Source organism: Lepisma saccharinum, chromosome 17 (assembly GCF_977018435.1).
Source record: "Lepisma saccharinum chromosome 17, izLepSacc3.1, whole genome shotgun sequence".
Lineage (NCBI taxonomy): Eukaryota > Metazoa > Arthropoda > Insecta > Zygentoma > Lepismatidae > Lepisma > Lepisma saccharinum.
The window spans coordinates 27604315-27626101 of NC_139245.1; the positions used below are offsets into that span (position 1 = coordinate 27604315).

The window sequence follows — 21787 nt, forward strand, 5'->3', positions numbered from 1 at the left end:
GCTATGACTGCTGTGTGTGCGCAATGTGCCTGTATTACTGACTAACTCCCGATTGCTTGGCAGGCACGTGCGTCATTTCGTTTCCTCTCTGTGAGCGCATGATTAATGGGACGTCAAAAACGGCAAGAACTTTTTTGGTTACCTTGTACATATTAAATACATGCTACATACTAAATGTTTGTATTAATAACAAACAAACAAAAAAACGTAAAGAACAAATACAAAAGTGAGAACAACGGCTCGTTTACACACTCAAAAAAAAGGGGGAAAAGATTTAAAACAAATACACAAATTAATAGACACAATTCTGTTTGCTTTGTGTCATACATCTAGTTAAGACTAATACAAATTAAGATTGTATAAAAACATATAAATATTCTTAATACATGAGAAAGGACAAAATATTGTCAAGGTTTGGCAACATGTAATGTGGAAAGTAAAGAAACAAAATGAGAATTCTTGTTTTTAGGAAATTGTTTCAGAAGTGAGATCTACTTACTATTCGTGAGAGCTGAAGCACAGATATTGTTCATTTTACAATCTTAACAGTCTTTGAAGTTGTTGCGATTAGTGAGGGACGTCATGGAAGGAGGGAGGTCATTCCACGCTCTTGCTGCTGAATATGTAATAGATGATTCGAAAAGTACTAGTGTGTGCAGTCAGAGGTGCAACCACAATTTTTTGTCGGGGTGGGGGGCAGGCACCTGGAAAAACGCACCAATAATAATAATAATAATAAAATAACACGTGGCTCGACAGCCCTTGAAGGGCCTAGGCCGATCTCCCGACTGCCAGTCTTCCTCCCACAATCCTACCTAGAGGTGTGGAGATCTTCAACCAGGAATGGGGTGACGTGTGGTCAGCACGTGGAACCACCAGCCGTTGTAGGAGATTTCTGAGACCGGGTTACGCTGCTCACTCGTAGCTCCCCAATTTCCTCACGATGGTAGGTTGCCACTGGTCCTCTACCCAGGCCGAGAACCCAGACTGACTCTAACCCATGCCGTCCCGCAGTCGAAGCCCAAATCACATCGCCTTAGACCGCATGGCCACGGAGGAGGACTATTATTATTGTTATTATTATTATTATTATTATTATTATTATTATTATTGGTAGTAGTAGTAGTAGTATCAAAGACATTATTATCCTCGTAAATTACGCAAAAGGGGTTGAAGTCAGTGCTAAAGCATTTGTTTTCGAACAAACTATTTGAATTAATATTTCACGTTCAGTTTCACATTAATAATGGAAAACAAGCACACAAATTATTTTTGAAAGACAGACAATGCTTGATAAATGCAATCCGAATATAACTTTTTTTACGTTTCAATGTAATATGTTTTACACATATGCAACATGGAGCGACGTAAAATAAAAAAATACATATGCAACTTGCCAACACTAAATTGTGTACGTATGCAAAGTTTCTTTAATACATAAAGAAAAAACATATATTATTTAAAATACATTACAAAATCAATTCATCCATCTCATAATAAACCAAAAGCAAAAATTACATAAATTGTCTCTCAAATGTGTGCGCTCCCTTTCCTCAAAACAATTGTTCATGCATTGAAGACAAAATTAAATAAGATAAGTCTCACTTCTCTCTCTAGTTATTTACAATGCATTACAGAAAACAACTATATATTGCGAGCGAAGCGAACAAATTTTTAGATCCAAATTTTTGCAGACTGAAATCAATATTGATTTAATAGGGTGCGAATAATTTCACGGGGTTCCATGGCATTCTCTCTCTTACAATTTTTGTCACTAAGATCGTTCGGCGATTGGGGCCGACTCCCGCCGCTCCCCAGCTACGGCTCTGAAATTGACAAGATTAAGAAAAGCAGATATTGCAAGCGACGCGAGCAAGAAAATTTTACGAAAAGTATTTTTATTTGGATAAAATTTGAAATTTGGGACGTTAATTGCCTCCTGCAGCCATCAATGTTTGCCCCCCCCCCCCTATAGTAGCGCCACTGTGTGTGCTTTGGAAGCTCAAGTTTTGATTTTCCCCTTGTTTTATAATCATGTATTTCCCTTCTAAATTTTAATTTCTGTAATAGGTTTTTTAGGTGTTTTTGTTTGTAGAAGGTTATGAATAAAGCAACACAGATGTAATTTTTGGCGTTTTGCCATGTTCAGCATTTTGTTTGCGTTTAGGGTTGGGAGGATATGATCATATTTTCTTATATGGTACACGAAACGGAAACATGAATTTTGGACTTTCTGAATTTTGGTTTTGTTTCGAACGGATAGATTTTGTTCGTAAATTACGTCGCAGTAGTCTAGTATAGGAAGATCAGTGATTGTATTAGTCGCCACTCAAATATACATTTATATGCATTATAAAACTTCACCAAATCAAGCGAAATGAATTAATTTATTTGTTGATTTTTCACAAGGAGAAAAATAAGCAGGAATTCGCTCCTACTTATTATTGATATAATTTTTTTATTATTATTAATAAACGATCCAGAGGATCTGGAACAAGGAAGCACAGCCCTGCATATAGAAGGTTGTATTTTGAGCTAGAAATGACAATCAGTCATTTATAAGCCGACAAACATGAAGACAGAATCATTCTCGTTAGACCAGTTCTGGACAACGGAACTCGTAGAAAATTAGCCGCACAAATGTTTCAGCGATTGACCGTCGGGCGGCGCTAGCATCGTCACGTCGTCTGCGGAAAGTGTGGCGGGAATGAAACCGTGCAGTTCGCTTACGACAATCCGCAGTACGGGATACTTTTACGTGTCCGAGTGTTTTAGATATCGCATTACATAAAAGAAATTATCGGGTTTCGGCGATTTTTTTCTCTACAGTACAATGGTGCTAGAGTGTGAATTTTAGTGGTGTGGCCTTGTTCTGGGCAATAAAAAGTTTCATTATGAAGACGTGTGTTATGTTTAATCTAAGTTTACTATTCTTGATTTTAATATTACAAGAAATTTGCACTCAGGAAGAACAGGATGCTGTGAGGAGCTACGAACCATATCCTCCATCTCGCTACGAGTCCTTGATCTCGATCGGTAATAGGATACATCCGTAAGTAATGTTCAAACTTACTATAGTAACTTTACTTCCCCTTAGCGGATTGAAATGTATGGAATGTCGCTTGCGTCTTGAATCATAATATTGATTAGCGAGTATAATAACGGGTACTAAAGACTTACCAAGTACTAAAACTAAATAGTGAAATGTACTTGTTCTTAGCATTTGTTGTATAATCGAAAGTAATTTTATTTCCACCGAACTTACTGGAAGGAAAGGACTAGATTGCGATCATACGGTTTTGAATGACAGTCCCAAAGATTTATTTATAAACACTACTACTTATAATACTACGCATTAAATATTATTCGTGAACTTTACTTTTCGTCAACTGGATCTAACATCCCTTTTTGTTATTAAATAAGTATTAAATTCTTTATCTTTTTGACATTAATTTCCTTGTCAGGGTAGTTGTTTTTACACAAATGCTGGCGACCTTAACAACACGTAAACTAGATAATGAATATGTGTTGATATATTTCTATTCTTACACAGTCTTTTAACCTATTCATGCAAATAACAATACGGTATTAATTAATTTACATATTATTATGAATAGACCTGTTCGTTATATTAACGTATTATTATTATCACTATCATTATTATTATTTCTCAGTCACTTGTTTCGGACGTCGTTCCCGCGAAATATATTTCTATTATAAATACCCCAAGGGGTGGGAAAGTTATCTCTTCCTTATTTTACGAGTACGATGCAATGGTGTCATTCAGAGGTATTAAGCAACACATTTGTTATGTCTTGTCGCATTTCTTTCTTCTGGCAAAGTTGAATGACTTGTTAACCCAGTATTTTGATTCGCACAACAGGTTATATTTTGGTAAAATTTATGTTTCACGGACAACTTACATTGTACATTGTAGTGTATACAAGTATATAAGAAATAGTAACAGTAGCAAAAAATATACAATATTATTTCCAAGCAACATTTATTCAGAGGATGGATGGAATTCCTTTTAAATTCCGAAGATTGCTGTCTGTCGTACGAAAATCTTACGTTCCTGAAATGCATTTCCCACCTTCATGTCAATATAAAGCTACATCGAATTCTATGACATTCCTAAACCCAAAGGTTCTATTGTCGCAGCAACGAAAGTCTTCTACCTGTCCCTATCCTGGATCTATACAATCTCGTCAATCCTAAGCAATTTTCTTCAGATACATCTTAATATTTTCATTCTATCTTCGTCTTGGCTTTCCCAGGAGAGGTTCAAAATGAAATTTTCACCCGGGCGAGGGTAATTTTGCCTTCCTCCCCCATTTTCCATCTTCCCACACAAAAACATGACCATGTCATAAATTTACAGTTTTAAGGACAAAAAATAATAGTCTTATTTTTTATATTCTTTAAGTGATATTGCTAAAGAGCATAATGCAGTCCCCCGTCACTTAAGCCGCCCCTGGACATTTCTATAGACCTCTCTTCCCATTAGGTTTCCCAACAAGGATACAAACCACGGCAATACGTATACTGTTCTTTATGCCTTTGTCTTGTTTATTGTGTTTTGCTAATCCTGCACAAAGAGTGGCGTATTTATATATCTGACTTGGACCTCTTCCTGAAACGAATCCGGGAATTTCCGGATTCCGTAGCGAGCTGACTATGTCACTGGACTGGACCATGTGGAAACTATAATATTATCAATTACAATAATTAATGATTTTTCAGCAATCTAAATTTGTGAAAGAGCACACATGCATCTCCGTGGTGTATGTTAGTGAAACGCTGCGAACTCCGGGGTTCCAAGGGTTTATTCAGAATGTTCCACCGAGGGTGGATGTAGCCTAAGGGTAAATTTAGAACCAAAATGGCCATAAACGGAGCCCTTCTGAAAAATTTTAGGCAGGTGTTGAGGAAATTTAGGGAGATGTTGGGGTATATGGATCAATCATAAAGAGGGTCCCAGGTTCCAATTGTAAGCAATGCGTCGATACATGTTGAATCGACTCGAATTCAAAAGGGGGCAGGCTCGTGTAGAAGAATAAGCAAAAAAGAAGGCCCGAGAAACGAACGTACAGGAGAAATTCAAACGCTTCATGGATATCGTCGTTGACAATCCTAAACAATGTGGTAGTGGCTAGACCAATGATGGCTAGACGGTACACTGATTTTTTCAGGATTCTAAAAAAGTCAGCTGAAATCATAGGTGTCAACGAGGACTTAATCAGACGATGCAGGCTATTTTCTAAACTCTATAGTCAGGTCACCATATTACCATCCTCAGTTTTCGTGAATATGCATTGGAAACTGCGAAACTTCTTGTAGCAGAATATTTCTGGTATTATGCCCGTGGCGTACACAATATCTTGGTGTACGCTTCAGATGCCATAGAAGCAGCTGTTCTTCCAATCGGCAGCTCTCTGAGGAGGCTCAATAATCAAGAACATTAACAGAGTGACTTTCCGGTGAGAGTTCCAGAATTTCTACCAACGAAGATCTTATGCATCATCTACTTATCTCGACTGTTTCACAAATATCGATCCTTCGGTCTTTGCCTGCTAAGAAATCATCAGAAGACGTCACTCGCTTGCTTGGCATCACTGGAGTGTCAGATGAAACGTAACAACTTACCTGACCAACTAAAAGCTATCCACTACTAACAGTGAAAGTGAAGGTTAACGTTTATCTAAGTCAGTATGTGAAAATAGTGCACCCAAAAATGTATTTCGTAGTGTAAAGATGATGAAATTCACCGTGCCATTGAGGCTCCACACATTCACGATCTCGGCCATTTGTGCTAATGCTATTAGCACCGGTGCCCCCCTCCCCCCCCCCCCGGGGTTGCCTCCAGGTACCCAATTATTACATGCTGTGTAAATCTCAGAGCCACTTTTACGCATGAAGAAGGCCGATCTTAGATCACCCACTCGAGAATCGAACCAGAGTCCCCGCTTGGCAGTCAGAGGCTCTGCTGACCAGACCACCGCGCCTCCATTTGGTAATGTGCAAATGTCAACAAGCACAGGACATAACCGAATTTTTGTAATACTGCAAACTACAGTTTTTCTCAGTATTACATGAGCACAGGGCATTACATGTGGCGTTACTTTATTGTTTTGCACTGCCATCATATGAATAACCACAGAATTTCAATCCTTTTATGTTTTTTTATGTATTATATTATGTTATTAATATCGACATCGTAAAGTATCTCTATTCACCAAATCAGATTTTTTTTCCCCATTTTCAGAATTCTGGCCCACTGTGCACTGGTAAGAAAATTTTAATTGTTTATTACAAAAATAATAGTAATATTAAATTGAAGAAAAGCCACAATATCCCTTATCAGTCCAAGTGAAATTCTTCGTTGACATACAATACTGGTTCACTAGGTACAAATAAATAGCAATTGTGATTTTTTTACGGTTCATGTTTCTATCCACGTCAGATTTGTTGCAATAAAAAAACTCGTGTCAAGTTACGTGATTTCAATAACAAAGGTCTTGTTCGAGAAGTTTGAATAAGGCAATTATATTGCAGCGAGTTGGCTTCATCAAAAATGCACTGCAAGTTGACATTCCTGTTGAGAGTTGTAATGAAATTCTAAGTTGGCACAAGCTACTGTGAAGAGCACTGCCGATATTGCAGTGTTGATTTGCTTGTCATGTGCCAACTGCTCTTTCTCTCTCTCTCCCTCTAAAAAAGTATTGTTATTTACTCTCCGGAGCATGCCATTGTGGTGAATGTTTTTTCTCCCCTAGCACGATTAGCGAATGAAGTTAACTTTTACAATGGTATGATTTATGGACACTTACGATTGCCTTGTTCTGCCATTGTAAAGCTTGGATTGAAATTCGGTGCATTTTTTGCACACATGATTGTCTATTCTGGCAGCATTTTCTTATTAAAAGGAGGTACGCTCACTATCCATATAAAGATCTTGTAAAGAGAGCTGTGGTGCATATTGATTCGTCATACGATGACGTCAGCTTTATGGGCAAGATTGTTTTGTTTCCTGCCTTACAATCAAGGAGGTGTTATCTTCCATTGTCATTAGTATGCCTTGTTTATGGTAAAAGTAGATACTAAACGTGCATTCATTATTGACGATAATGTAGACACGGGAAAGAAACTTTAAAAAAGTATGTGATTATGGCATGCTGTTTGCTCGTGAAATGGAGTTACAAACATTAAAATAATGAATATTAAATTATAGTCAGTGTTTGGCGAGATACTTTATGGGCTTAATCATCGGTTACTTTTGTAGTTTCTCTCTGCTGGAGATTTACTTGCAACTGTAACACATATGTAATTGAATTCGAAATCTCCTTAGGTATTTACCAAAGAAAGAAACCTGATTTTAGTTGAGCTGAGTTGTTGTTTTGTTCTAAGTCACTTTATGCACAGGTAGGCTAATCGGGACTGGACCTACAGTTTAAAGTGAGATCGAACCACTATGAGCCTCCTCCGGGTATCGAACCCGGAACCCCTTGATTACAAGGCAGTGATTTTAGATTACTTGCGATATACTGTAGGTTACCACCATAGATATTCCGTCTCGAAGAAATAGAAATAAAATTACCCAAATTAGTTCTTCTCTTATTCCAATTCTTCACACATATAAAAATGGACTGATTCCAGCACACGATGCGGCAAGGTTCATCGTGCAGTGTTGCCAAGGGCAAGTATCAACGAGATCTTCAAAGGGAATTAGACCGATCTATTTCCAGGAAGTATTTGTGCGATTTCCGTATCACATATATTGCAAAGACAGATCGCCAAACAAAAACGTACGTTGTTGTAAACCTTCAAACCTAATTTTAGCTGTCCATCGGCAGTTATATGACAACAGCGTAAATTCTGGCAGTCGCCTCATTTCGTGTACGTGAGTGTAACTGCTGAACCCCACAGGTTTTTGCGATTGTTTCAATTAACTCCAATTTTCTCTTTTTTTATATTCATTGCACTTGGGAATGACTGGAAACCACCAAAGCACTGAGCGGGAAGTGAAAGCGGAAATGCAACTGTGGCCGAACGACTGGTTCACGCAACTCATGGGTGTCACATGACTGATCAGCAATAGCAGGATTTATAGAGGTCACCGGACTTCTATTGTGAAGGTGCCACAATCACAAAACGATAATAACAAGGAAAAAATACAGCACGAGAATTGTGTAAAAAATAAATTTACAGCATAGCAGGCTGGTTAGTTGTGCTGAAGAGCGTTCTGCCAGAGTGAAATTTACAAATACGAATTTATTAAAATTTCTTAGCATCAGATTCAGCCGTGAAAGCCAATGAATACCTTTCTTCTCGCCTTCTCTTGAAGCCATTCCCACCACGGGATGTGTTTGGTTGTAGCAATGCATCCACACGAGACATTCTCAAAATCATTTACAGCAGACACCTTCTGGTTCTGGTACGTATAGCCCACGCGTTTACTTCGTTAACGTCGAAGAACTAAAGAATCTGCCGCCACAATAGCGGGCGAGTTGTTTTCGTCCAATCACACTCAACCTTCAGCCAATAGGCGAAGCTGTCTTTCTGCTCGTCTACTCCACGTGGAGTCTCAAGTCACATGACTGCGGATACGCTGTTGCCGTACTTTGCAACTTCAATATGGAGACCGTGGGAAGGTGGTTGTGCGCGGAAGGACAAGGTGGCGTAGGGTAGATGTGTGGCAACACTGTGCATTGAATGTGATTGTTGGAGCTGGTGGGCGCGCTTCGTCGACTTCAAAGCCAGCCGAGCGTTAACGTAGCTAGCGCGTCGACTTTACGCGATCCAAACAAGGAAGATTCCTACCATTTTCGTCAGGGTAAGCCAGGAGATGAGTGTCTGATTTTAGACGGGCCATAACTCACTCTGTCTCACATTTGGCGCCGCCACTGAACAGAACCACAGACACACGCAGAGGCTTAAAGAGAATTAAATAGGTAAACAGGAGGAAAGGGAATAGTAAAAGGCAAGGATGACAACGAGGGAGAAAAGAGGAAGGAAAAGAAAGAGAGAGAGGTGGAAAGAAGTAGCAGAGAATGAAAAAAGAGAAAGAGAGATGAACAGACAAAGCAAAAGAAAGTAGCATAAAGGGAGAAGAAGAAAGAGAGACAGAGAAAGAAGAAAGCCAGAGGAAAGAAAAAGGGATCAACAGAAAGAAAGAGAGAGAAATTGAGGAAGAAAGAGTGAATGACAGAAAGTAAGAAACAAAGAAAGAAAGAAACAGAAAACAGAAGAGAAAGAGAGAAGGGGTGAAAATGAGATAGAAATAGAGGAAGAAAGAAACTGACATGGGCGTTCTCCGAGATATCTGAGAAATGAGAATGTAATTCGAGTGGTAGTATTATATTATATTTGTTTTATGTGACTTGCAAACTGTAAGTTATAGCAATTTCTGCCATGTCGAATAAAATAAGGAAAGAACGTTTTCACCACAGCCATTAGAAACGTCTTGACTGCCATTACTAAGGTTGTGCAGGACGAAAATTTTTGGTCGGGACGGGATTCGGAAGGGGAAATTTTTATAATTTGTCGTTCGAGACTGAAAAAATCGCCAATTAGACCAGTTCCGCGACGGAAATTTAAATACTTTTTTTTACCCTCTTAGCGCAAAAGATACCAATACTTTCCAATACATAATACAATATTAATCAGCAACTTTACTTATCTTCAATTATAATAGGCAATTAAAAGTGATCACCGTACAATTGAAGCATTCCACCGAATAACGCTGTATGTATGGTACATTTTAACGGATAAAACTTGTTGTATGTTACTGGACTACAGTAGAAACAACATAAAACCTTATGCAAACACAATAGCAATCTTTGGGCAACATCCGACCTTATGACTGGCCAGCTTGTAGCCTGTAGAAGTAGGCCGCAGCATGATTACACTGGTAACTCAGCACATTCCCAAAAGTGCCAAACAGCGTTATTTGGTGGAATGCTTCAATGATTGTTGCCTATTACATTTGGATCTAAGTCCTTTATTGTTAATCAATAAATATTCAATTCTTTATTTGACATTAATTCCCTTGCCAGAGCAGTTATTGTTAACAAAAAGTTTTGCGACCCCAACCACACGTAAGCTAGATAATAAATAATACATGCTGTTACATATCTATTCCCTTACCATCATTTTACCTATTCATGTAATAATAACAATACAATGTTAATTAATTTATATATTTAATTAATACTATTTTAATCCAATTTAATATAATAATTATTATTATTATAGAGACACTTGGTCGGACCCCTTTCGAAATGCATTTCTAGATACGTGCCTGGGTGACGTCACTGCTCAAGTCTCTATATTGAATCACGCTTTGTTGGCACTTTGGATACGCATAAATTGTCTTCAGAAGTGCAACAATATCACTTGCAAAGAAACTTTGTGGTCATGCTGTCAGTATTTTCTGTGCCAAGACGTTCTTTTTTCCCCAGTTACTTTCCTACCGCATTTAATGGCCTCGGCCGTCAGCTGATTTCCACCGTTTGGGAACAACTGGAGGATGAAACGAGCGCGAACGACCTTGAAATGCGAATTATTTCAGACGAGAGGGAGATTATATTGCATGATGACGTAGAAAGCATATGACAGCCTGTGGGAATATTTCTTTTCCAGGATTATTTGGGTTTTTTGCTTATTTAACGTCACTCCTCTGCTACTTCTTTTTTGGCTAATGGCGACAACGAATACCAATGATGATTTGGTGAAGTTGAAGGACAATCACAAATAAACAGCACTGACCATTTCGCGACTCGAACCCGGAATCTGTCGTGGAGGCACATAGTGGTTTAGATCTCTCTGTTTAAACTGTAGGTCTAGTCCATATGTCTATGCACACACACACACACAGACACAGAAAGAGATAGAGAGAGACCGTGAAACACGAGGCCCAGTGGCAACTATATCCGGGAGGTCCTCAGGAATGAAATTTATAGACAGACATTTATATTTATCATAAGATTTTACATGGTTATTATCCATTAATAATAATATTATTGCGTAATTTTTGCTTTCCTGTATATCACACACAAGGTTTCTCGGTAATTTAGCGTAGTGGTAACGTCATGGTAACGTCGTTTTGTACCCGGTGGAGGCACACAGTGGTTCCTCAAACTCTCCGTAATTTACAGTAAAATTTTATGGAAATTTATGTAAAAAATTCATTTTTTACACATCTGAAAATCAGGAACAATAACAAGATGTCAAGAACTTCTGCATGACATACACTTGCCAAAATAGGATACTTGGTTGCTGTTAATAAGAAATTCAACTGTGTTATGACGGAAATTTTCTATTTTAGAACATGTTTTCGGAGCAATAAGATGTAATTTTGTTATTACCATGTCTTGCAGTTATCCTTTGGAGCTATGGTTTCCTTCTGTAGTACTATACTGGTATGAAGCTGTATTCTTTCATTTTCTTCCTTCTATTCGAAAGTAATCACACTTGCATAAAGAATGAATGAATAAACGCATCAATAACATTACATGAAATATATCGGAAATGCAGAGTCCTATGTGGTGGCACGGCGCCCTTGTATACATAGACATATTTTATAATCTTTTTTGCTGTTGAATGTATGTTTCTACCTCGACGAAAACAACAAACAGTGAGTTTTCAACTTCAAGTTACCTTATGATTACTTAAGGTCGCAAAAAACATTAAAACACTAAAAATATTGTATTTTATTGGCAATTACAAATACCTTTTGTTATAACAAGTCTCCAAAACTCGTCGATATTGGTTCTGGTTTAATTGTCAACATAGTTACAGATGTACTCTAATTTATATGGTGCACTTTTTGGTTTAAATAAGTTCCTGCTAGGTACTTACTGATTAGACCACTAGATTTTGCTTAATACCGGACTAGTTAGGACACTGGATTTTTTCGGCATCGCGCTGTTTTGATAACCACCGATATATTTGATATGTTAATAAAAGTATCAAATATAGATCACGATGTATTTGGTAAAATTAGTTGGCCAGCCAGTTAGGAAAACAAGTACGGATGCTGATGGTGATAGAGGCCAATGCCGTTTAAGTACGTAGGTTTACATTTGGACTTTCAAAAATTTTGGTAAAGTTTACTTCATGTTCAGATAGGCTAATCGGAACTGGACCTACAGTTAAAATGTCGTAGGGGTAATGTTGTCGCCTTACAATCAAGGGGTCTTGGGTTCGATACCAGGTGGAGGCACATAGTGATTCAGATCTCACTTTAGACTGTAGATCCAATCCCGATTAGCAAAACTTCAAACTTAAAGTGGGATCCGAACCACTGTGCAATGTGCATCCCCCAGGAACTAAACACGGGTCCCCTTCATTACAAGGTGGTAGCTTTACCACTACGCCAACGTGGAGGCCTGAGGCTTCCGTTTTGAATACTTCGAGACGGGGGGAGATGTGGGAATGAAAGTTGGTAAACCTAAATAAAGAAACAAAACAATTTTTATCTATAAATATTCAGCTTTGAAGAGTACATCTGCATTTCTCCGACGATTAATTCAGACATCCGGTAAATCATACCACTTAAACCGTTATGAATTACGTCAGCTATTAAAGAACTCATGAATAAACCACCAAGCGTGACACTTTGCACCATTTGCACGCATGCAAGTATCAAATTGCTTGCATATGCACACGAAACCCGGACTATTCATTGCCACCGATGCCGCGAGTTGCCTTTTCTAAAGTTCCAAGTACTAGACAAGAATTATTAGTACGAGGTCGTTTCTATTTAATTAACCTAATTCTAGAGAAAAGAAAGACAGGCACACATCAGTACATTAATGCTTATTAAGCTCTTGTAAACATAAACTGCTGAATCAGAAACTACTTACGTTTTCAACATTGTATTACATCACCATATTTTCCGCTGTTTACTGTGGAACAAGTCGAACTTGGAAGATTGGGTAAACATCTAATTTTATTGGCCGCATGTAATGAGAGTTTCTTAAACGCCTACATTCTATTTTTCTACTCTGTCTATTTCAGGTTTTCTTTTGTATTGTTTTCTGCCATTTTAAATTAAATTGACATTTGTTAAATGGGAACATATTATAAAATAATGGATAATAGTCTGTGCAAATTATCTGGCAGATTTGCCAGATTAATATGGCAGGCTTGATCATAGGCGTGACTTGGCAGGGGCAAGGGATGAGGGCACTTGCCCTCCAAAATTTTCAGATTTATTTAAAAGTAGAAGTTAATGGTACTTTTTGTTAACCTTTTGAGACCTGATGAGCAAAGTAATGAGTATTTTTTATGACTTCGCAAATGTAACAGTTATTTTGCAAAATAGTCCTGGTCGTATGGGATGTAACATTTTTTTTCTACCTGGGTCCTACCATCAAATTTAAGCCCCAAGTTATGACATGGGCCTAATTGTTTACCATGCAAAAGAAGGAGCTGAAAAGTATTAACCTGAAAACATGGTTGTTTATGAAAAATGGTTGAAAAAAGCTATTGTCGACAACAGTTAAACAATCAAATTATAAAATATTAAAAATCAGGGTGGTTTTCTTGTATTCGACATTTTCTTTTTGTAGTAACGAAAGCAAAAGAGATCAACTTGGAATGTTGTGTACAATAAGTAAAGTTTTATGCCACATTTTTTGCTCTCATCGTCTAATCTCATTTTTCATTAATAATATCTTGTCATTTTCATTGAAATTGCGTGGGAAAATATTGCGTTTATTTTGCCTATTTTCCATTACTGTCTTTTTTATATTTAAAATACCTCTTTTCATTTGCCTATTTTAGCCAAACCTCAAATTCCATTCTCTGATAATAATGATTAGATTGCAGTGTCCTTCCTGGGAGTGTATTACTTCCAGATGTAAGTACACAGGATGTGTCTAATTTTCTGTTGGACACAAAAATCAGGTCTTGCATCGCTGGTAGTGGACAAAAGTTACGTTTGAAACATTATATTTAGATTTTAGAATCATGTTTCCGAGAGAGATGAACATTTCCTGTCCTTAACTACCTGTGCAAAAGTATTATTCGAATGTGTAAGACTGTTGAAAGACTAGCGTAGGAAATTACTATTCAAAAGTAACAGTTTCAGTTGCAGTTATATCATTTTGAAAAGTAACTCAGATACAGTTATTGGTACTTGAAAGTAACGGTTATTTTCTGCTGGAAAATTTTCTTGCAATCAAATTACACCCAACCAACGATCCTTAATTGTAATAAAACCAATATATGAAGACTTGCATGTGTTTTATTTACGTTTCTGGCACATTATATAAATCTTCATTTATTTATATTCTTAGGCTATAATAAAGAAAAATTATGATAGAAAGAGTCAGCTTTGTTTCATTTTTTTTTTTGGAAAAAATCGTTCGCATGCCAGCCACGGTACTACGCATGTGGTGGCATCAATTCCACTTCGGTACCTGTTCCTTTCTCTTCCATTGTCAGCTCAGTAAGATCCATCGACTTTTTCGTAGCTCCATTCCGACGTCACAAATGAATACAAAAATCCATAAAAAATTACTGAAGTCTTTGAACGCAATTAGTAATGACGACTTGCAATAAAGCGTGGATGTTCTAAATTTAGCAGGCAAGAATGTTTAGCTTCCTTGCCTTAGGTGACTCCACGAAAATTCTTTCACCTTAGCATCCAGAGAAGATACATAGTTGGAAACGGTTGCTAAAATAGCTCTTCTCCCGCGTTACAAATTTTGAAATTAACAATTTAAGTGTCGAAAAGGATTGTTTATAGCGTTACTTCTATTGCTAAAAAGTAACTCTGTTACAGTTACAGCTACTTATATCTAAAAGTAGCAATTTACAGTTAGAACTCCTTTTAAAAAAGTAATTGCTATTTGTAACTGTGTTACTTGTAAGTAGTTACTTCCAAGCAGTGCGAAATATATTTTACACGAATTTATTTAACATAAACAAATGTCCAACAAACGGGCACAAAAAGCGAAGTCAAATAAAGCAAATCAATCAATCAAAAACATAAACTTTATGAATAAAATTCCCCCCAACCTTTTATCTTGAACTAGGTGTGTAAAAGTAAATAACAGGATAAAATAATTACATCTGAATTTTAGTAGCAAAGTTGTTAAGATGCCTAACGAATACTCCTTTTGCAGAAACCTTTCCTCATTTACCGTTATGTTAAAGTCCAATGTACGATTTATGTACAGTTACGGGCAATAAAAGTGGGACACCTAGATCGTGAAATACTCGTTTCCCTGCAAGGTGTTATGTGTGTTGCCTAACTCTACGGCGGTGGTAGAAGTTGCCATTGAAAAGTTGCTATTAAACTCCACTTATCGCAACAAATCCTTGCAGGGAATCTAGCATTTCAGGATGTAGGTGTCCCATTTTTATTGCCTGTGACTGTACGCATCTATAGCTTTAATGCTGCTTACAATGCCCCTATATCCATTGGTTTATCTTGCTTGGTTACATTGCTCTGAAGCCGTAAAAAAAATACAATTGTTATGTAAATCCATATTAATTCAGAGATATAATCGGGTGCTCAGTAATAGGATAAAATAATCACATCTGAATTTTAGTAGCAAAGTTGTTAATATGCCTAACGAATACTCCTTTTGCAGAAACGTTTCCTCATTTACCGTTTGGTCGATAAGGCTGTTTGTCGTGCATAATCAATAAAGCACCTGAGCACTGTATTGCGTGTTTACTTCTGAGCAAAATGGAGGGCTCTTGGTCATTCACACAGTTTTGTCACGAATAACTTCATCATAACGTGGTTAAGTTAGGTTTTGTCAACCATCTGATGTGTTTTGTATGACATTTCATTTGGTGATGAATTTTTCGTGTTATTTTGTGTAAAAATCGGTGATATTTGTCACGCTCTTCATGTTATTTTCCGAAAAATTCGCGTTTTTAAAAAACAAACTGCGCTGATTTTTTTATTCCCTAAAGAACTTGATTGACAGAATTGGCAAGATAAGCAATATATTGAAAAAAGCATTCTTGGCCAAAAGGAACTTGTTAAAAATATGTTTTCTGTTCTTAGAATCTGACTTATTTTACTTAATACTCGGCAAGAAACATGAGATATTTCGTCCTTGCACTCATGGCCGTCGCCAGAAATTTTGTGGGGTGAGGGTGGATCAGCCCATTGACAAAACTTGAATAGTAGAAATAATAACAATGATTCTTATTATTATATAACTACTAATAAAACTGAACCAATTTTATTCCTAATTATTTATTATTATTATATTCTTGGGGAGCGATTCACCAGATGAGTGAACCAACACAACTGTTTTCCATTCTTTTACAAATCATACAGTTAGTGTACTGAAATGTATAGTTATTCTACTTTGTTATTAACTTTTACACACCTAGTTCAAGATCTCAAGGTTGGGGGAATTTTACTCATAAAGTTTATGTTTTTGATTGATTTGCTTTATTTTACTTCGCTTTTTATGCCACTTTTGGCTAATGTGTGAAAAGATGATGAGTGATGCTATGATGAAGTTGATGACACCCACAAACATCTATGACCAGGCCAGGATTCGAACTCGGAACCCCTGGCGTCGTACCGCGATGTGCTAACCACTCCGCCACGCGGGCCTCCATAAAGTTTGTGTTGTGTGATCTCTTAAACAAAACTATTTATTTGTAATTTTGAAAATCGTGCAACCATTTATTATTGGACTTAAATGGTAGAATATGAATATAAAACCTGGTGCCCTGTATCTTACACTTAATTTGTTCAATGTAACGCAGTTTTCACTTAGGTTATTCTGTTCTGTCACATTTATATTATCTAATGACTAATATTACTGTAATGAGAATATTCGTAATTGTAGGTAATGTGAAAATCTTTATTTCTCTTTAGTGTATTCAAGCTTTCCATCTGTATTGATATATTATCATATTATATTATATATACTTATATTTTATGTAAGTCATGACAAGGGTTAGGCGCTAGAGCAGCCTACGGCTGAACCTCACCCGCTAAATAAAGGAATTATTATTATTATTATTAATTACCTGAACTTTATTTATGTTATTAACAATAACTTTCGCAACTATATTGGTCGGAGTTGTACCCTAAGGTACCACAACTTAAATATAACGGCTACATTGATTGGTAGACTATTGCTTTATCACATGCACATATTCCTATGCACAGCTGCCATTGAACAACCAATAAGATTTATCTGAAGTCACGTGTATTTGTTTACATTAACTTCGTTCTTACAGCGGACAGAAAATAGGCTCTATGTGAGATTTGGGGAGGAATGTAAGGTTGTCCGACAGCACATTGTTTTGAACCCAGAGAAAGTTTCGCCCACGTACTTTTTTTTCGCGGAGAAGTGTGTTTGCACAAGGTACGCTTGAGAAGCAAGTTGTGGTCAGACGTCTGACCATTTCCTCGGTAAGGCAAAATAAACGTCAAAATACTTACACGTGCCCCTGCAGGCAATTTCCGTCCTGCTTATTCAGCTGAATTGATTGAGGACGGCTAAATATACACGCCCGGCTGTACTTTGTGTAAGTAGCGAGCTGTTTGAACAACTGTCCCCGCTTTGAGCACCAATTCCTCTCTACGGAAAAAAAATCATTGGATTTTGAAGCGAACTCTTTGAGTCATTCTGCGGGGGTAGTAGCAACCAATGCTGATGCATTGTAATCAAAGGGTCCTGGGTTCCATTATCGGCCTAGTCACATTGTAGTGGCTCGGATCTGATACTGAAAGAACGCTGGTGTTAAATCGACGCACAGACGGTGGTCCCAGACGGTCCACACTGAATTTTTTATCAATGTTTAACATCAGTGGTGTTAAAATGGTGTTGATTACAGCCATTTACGTGATACGGGCCTCCTAGGACTATTGTGTGCTCCTATAACACTTTTTATTATTATTATAATAATAAATGAAGTGCACTTCAAACTGTAGATCCAATCAATTCACGCCTGACTCGCACGTATTCGAATGAGAAATTCTGTTTGCATGGTTCTTCAGAACAGCTTGTCCCAACAAGGATAGTGGCGGAGCGTTTAGCACAGCTCTCTACGACGCCAGCGGTCCCGGGTTCGAATCCCGGCCTGGACATGGGCGTTTTTTGTGAGTTGTCGCTCATTCTTATCTTCGCAAATAGCCAAAAGTGGCAGAAAAGCCAAGTAAATGAAACCAATTCAATCAACAAGGACAGTATATTATTGACTTTACCTATCTGTTTTGATTCAACTGCATACAGCTATATTCACATTCCATACTTCCATGTAACCAGCAGCATGCCTTTGGAATCGTTCGCTCCAATTATTTTCTCATTAGTTCGGTTTGTCTCGTCTCCTTTATTGTTTGGAGATATCCGTACCATCTTATTCTTCCAGTTATGTCTTTCTTTATGTCTTCCTTTCTTACTGTTTATCTATTCCCGTTCTCCTTTTCAGGAATTTAATTCCTTCAATTTGTATTCTGTCCTATTCCCGTGTTATTAATGCCTGAGTTTCCAATGTCAAGTGGCAATTGATTTAATTTATTTCCAGCATAGTCGAAACGCAATATCTTACTGCTTGGACCAAAACTATTTACACCAAATCGAGGCTACACCTACGAAGCTCATGGTTGGTTAGTCATGAACGTTTATTGCTTCCTTCCTGAGCAACAATTTCCGGCGGAGGGTGCCCCTAAATCTTGTTACGGCAGTCCTTAACAACACAACAAGTCCGCTTATGACATGCAACGTTACTGTGTGACAGATGGTGTTCCCAGTTTGCGGTTGGTGAGGTTATAGCCTCGTCGCTCTTTGGCCTCGATTTTTTAAAACAAAAGGAACGTCAGATACACAAGTATCACGGATTAAGGAAGTCTGTACATGATTCTAGCTATCTTTTATCTCAGGTACACCGAATACCTAGCGAGGAGAGCCTCCCCGATGGCGTAGTGGTAACGTCATCGCCTTGTAATCAAGCGGTACCGGCTTGGATATCCGGTGCAGGCACATAGTAGTTCAGATTCTCCTTTAAACTCTAGGTACAGTACCAATTAGTTTATCTGTGCATAAAAGTCTCAAACCAAGCCTAAAGAGGAACAAATGAGTGTCACGCCGAAACTTGAACCTACGACCTTTACTGCGGGCTAAAACTGGTTTGATTTATTTCATTTAGCGTCGTTTTTCTAGCACTTTTGCCTAATCGCGACAGGTAAAAGCTGTGATAAAAGCGGTGGTGAGACTCTGTTACAGATACAGTACCCCATAATACCTTGGGACGAATAAATATCCAAAAGTGGAGTGCCCAAGGTGGGGTTAGTGGAAGGTTAAAAACCACAACTTCGGCCCGGCACTCCCCAAAAAAAGTCAAATGCAGGAAATGATGGGCTGAAAAAAGACTGCAGCAGCGTGGTGCAGATCCCATCATCTGACACCCGGCATGTTGCCATGAGCTTTTACAAACTGACATTGACACTGTTTAGGGAACCACATTTCAGTCAGATATTTTTCTCATGTGGCTCATAGAAGGGAAACGACGCAATGCAGCGTTATTTATTTAGATTCAATCGGTTTATTTTACTTCGCTTTTCTGCTACTTTTGGCTAATCGCGGAGATGAAGATGAGTGATGATATGATGACATTGATGATGAAGGAATCATTATTCAGGTCGCTCAATTTCAACTGAAAGCACAAAAGCTGGTTTACTTGAACAGTTTCTTTGAAGAAAATCCCCCAGGCTTCTCCCTTATCATGATAGCGACATAGACTCGATTCAACGACCCAATGAAAAGCTAAGCTAAGAGCAGGCAACGAACCAGAATGAGATTCCCCGCCAATCGTGCGTTTAGAAAGCTCAGGAGAAAAGCGGAAGAATCAACGCATTGCTCTTGGCCTAGTTATTTATTGCCAGGCGGGTTGATCGCAATGCCATGAATCAGCACTTCAGAAGTGTGCCGCCATTTTGTTTTCCTGATGTTGCCGTACAGCAGAGTCATCATCATCTCTACTTCTGCAACTGCATTCGTGGATGAAAAGAAAGCGATTGTGCACATCTGCCCCCCACCCCCACCCCCCTTGCCCTTTCTCTCCATGCACCTCCTTTCCCACCAACAAGAGGAAGTTAAACAGGTGACCTTCAACTTCCGTTTATGTAACATTAATTTATGCGGCAAACCTGTATTTCTGCTCACTATTTGCATTGAATGAAGACTGGCTTATGTCCAAACCGTCTGGCTACGGTCATTCAAACTCCCAGCATGCAATTTTGTTTATTTTTTCTTCACAAAAAATATAACAGTGTAATGTGCTTTAAAAGTGTGAGTTACGTTATTCATTTGTCGAAAATGTGTACACTTGAGTGAAAGCCTCTTTTTATAGTCCCGATGGCTAGAAACCGCAAAGGATAGGCGGTGTGAGCCACGATAAAACAAGCAAGCAAGCAAGCAACCTCTTTTTATAAACAAAGGATACATATGACTGGACCTGTTTTCAAGTGCCATCCAAACTGCCAAGATCCAAATACGAGATCTTTTACTTTAGAATGTTAATGTTACTGACCATGGTTCTACACTAGCATGCAATGTAATTAGACATTGTCTATTGTCTAGTGCTTTTTACTTATATTTATTCTAACACTACCTACCGAGAGTTTGTTTGTTTGTTCTAAAGTATATCTCAAATATATGAAGGAGTTTGTCCTCACTCACTGCTGAACAGAATCGAACCTTATTTAGAAAAATCTCACAACGTATGTTTGTTCTAACAAAGTATGTACAGTATGTAAGTACGTATATATGATGGAAACTGCAATCGATTTATAATAACACCACTTTTTGGATTAACAGTTAGATCTGTTAATTTTTCAACTCTTAAATTATTAACTTTGCAAAGGACTGGAATGATAGCAAGAACAACATCTGACAACGATTTCTCAGTTTGCTTGTCTTCTGTGAACGCTGGGTGACGGAATTTCCATGGAGGAAGTGTTAGTAAGTCTCCAGCATAAAGTATCTCTAAAAAGTAACTTACGATTAATTTTAAATGCAACAGTAACTATAACTTAGTTACTTCTAAAAATGAGTAACTTTCCAAACACCTTTTTCGTGATTTTCTGAGCCGAGCGACTTTGGGGTCCACTCAGCTCCAAGCAGGTGGTCTTATCTATTAGTGGCTACTTTGCGGAGGTGACGAAGACCTTGAAACGTGATTGTAATTACATCACCTAGATTTCTGGTCCCGATCGAGAATGCGCGTGCCTTCATCTCCGGCTCACACTGTTCTTTTATTGCACTGAGAAGAAAACTTGCCACTTGATGAGTGGGTAGATTGAAGGAACCATCTTCTTCATCCTGAAAAGGAAAATTCCACGTATTCCCTCCCTAGATTTCACACATCAACCTCTTCGCAGCACAAGGAAATGTTGTTAGCTACCGCATTTATTCCAACGGGCCGCTCTCAGTTCCTGGAAGAATCAGTTTCGAAAGAGAGCTTCTGTATCACACGTAAATTTATAAAGCCACAATAAAAGACTTTTGCGTCACTAAAATTCAGTGGAAATAGGTGCGCTGTTCGATTCTCTTTTTAAAGTATTCCCTGGTATGTTGGGCAACTTCCTTTTTTCATGTTATTATTACGCAGGTTTTGATTGCGTAATCGGTAGCATATGTTGGCACTGCTTTTGTTTCTTCCACCTAACGCATGCTGTGAGGGAGGCATGACTCAATCATGACTTGTTTCTCTTTGGAGTTGCAGGTCTGCGTTGGCTATTTGATAAAGCAGAGCCGCCTTAGGGAGGGGCAACTCGAGCGCCCATCCGAGGCCC

General features: G+C 38.1%; 1 protein-coding gene across 1 annotated transcript in view; it reads left to right on the forward strand.

Annotated features, from left to right (window-relative positions):
- The first annotated feature begins 2731 nt into the window (after positions 1-2731).
- Positions 2732-21787, forward strand: part of LOC146001640 (CD109 antigen-like) — a 127074-nt gene continuing 108018 nt past the window's right edge. Inside the window, exon 1 of the mRNA XM_083139220.1 lies at positions 2732-3052. Within this exon, the coding sequence (XP_082995346.1) occupies positions 2895-3052 (158 nt within the window). The 5' untranslated portion in view covers positions 2732-2894. The remainder of the gene's footprint in view (positions 3053-21787) is intronic.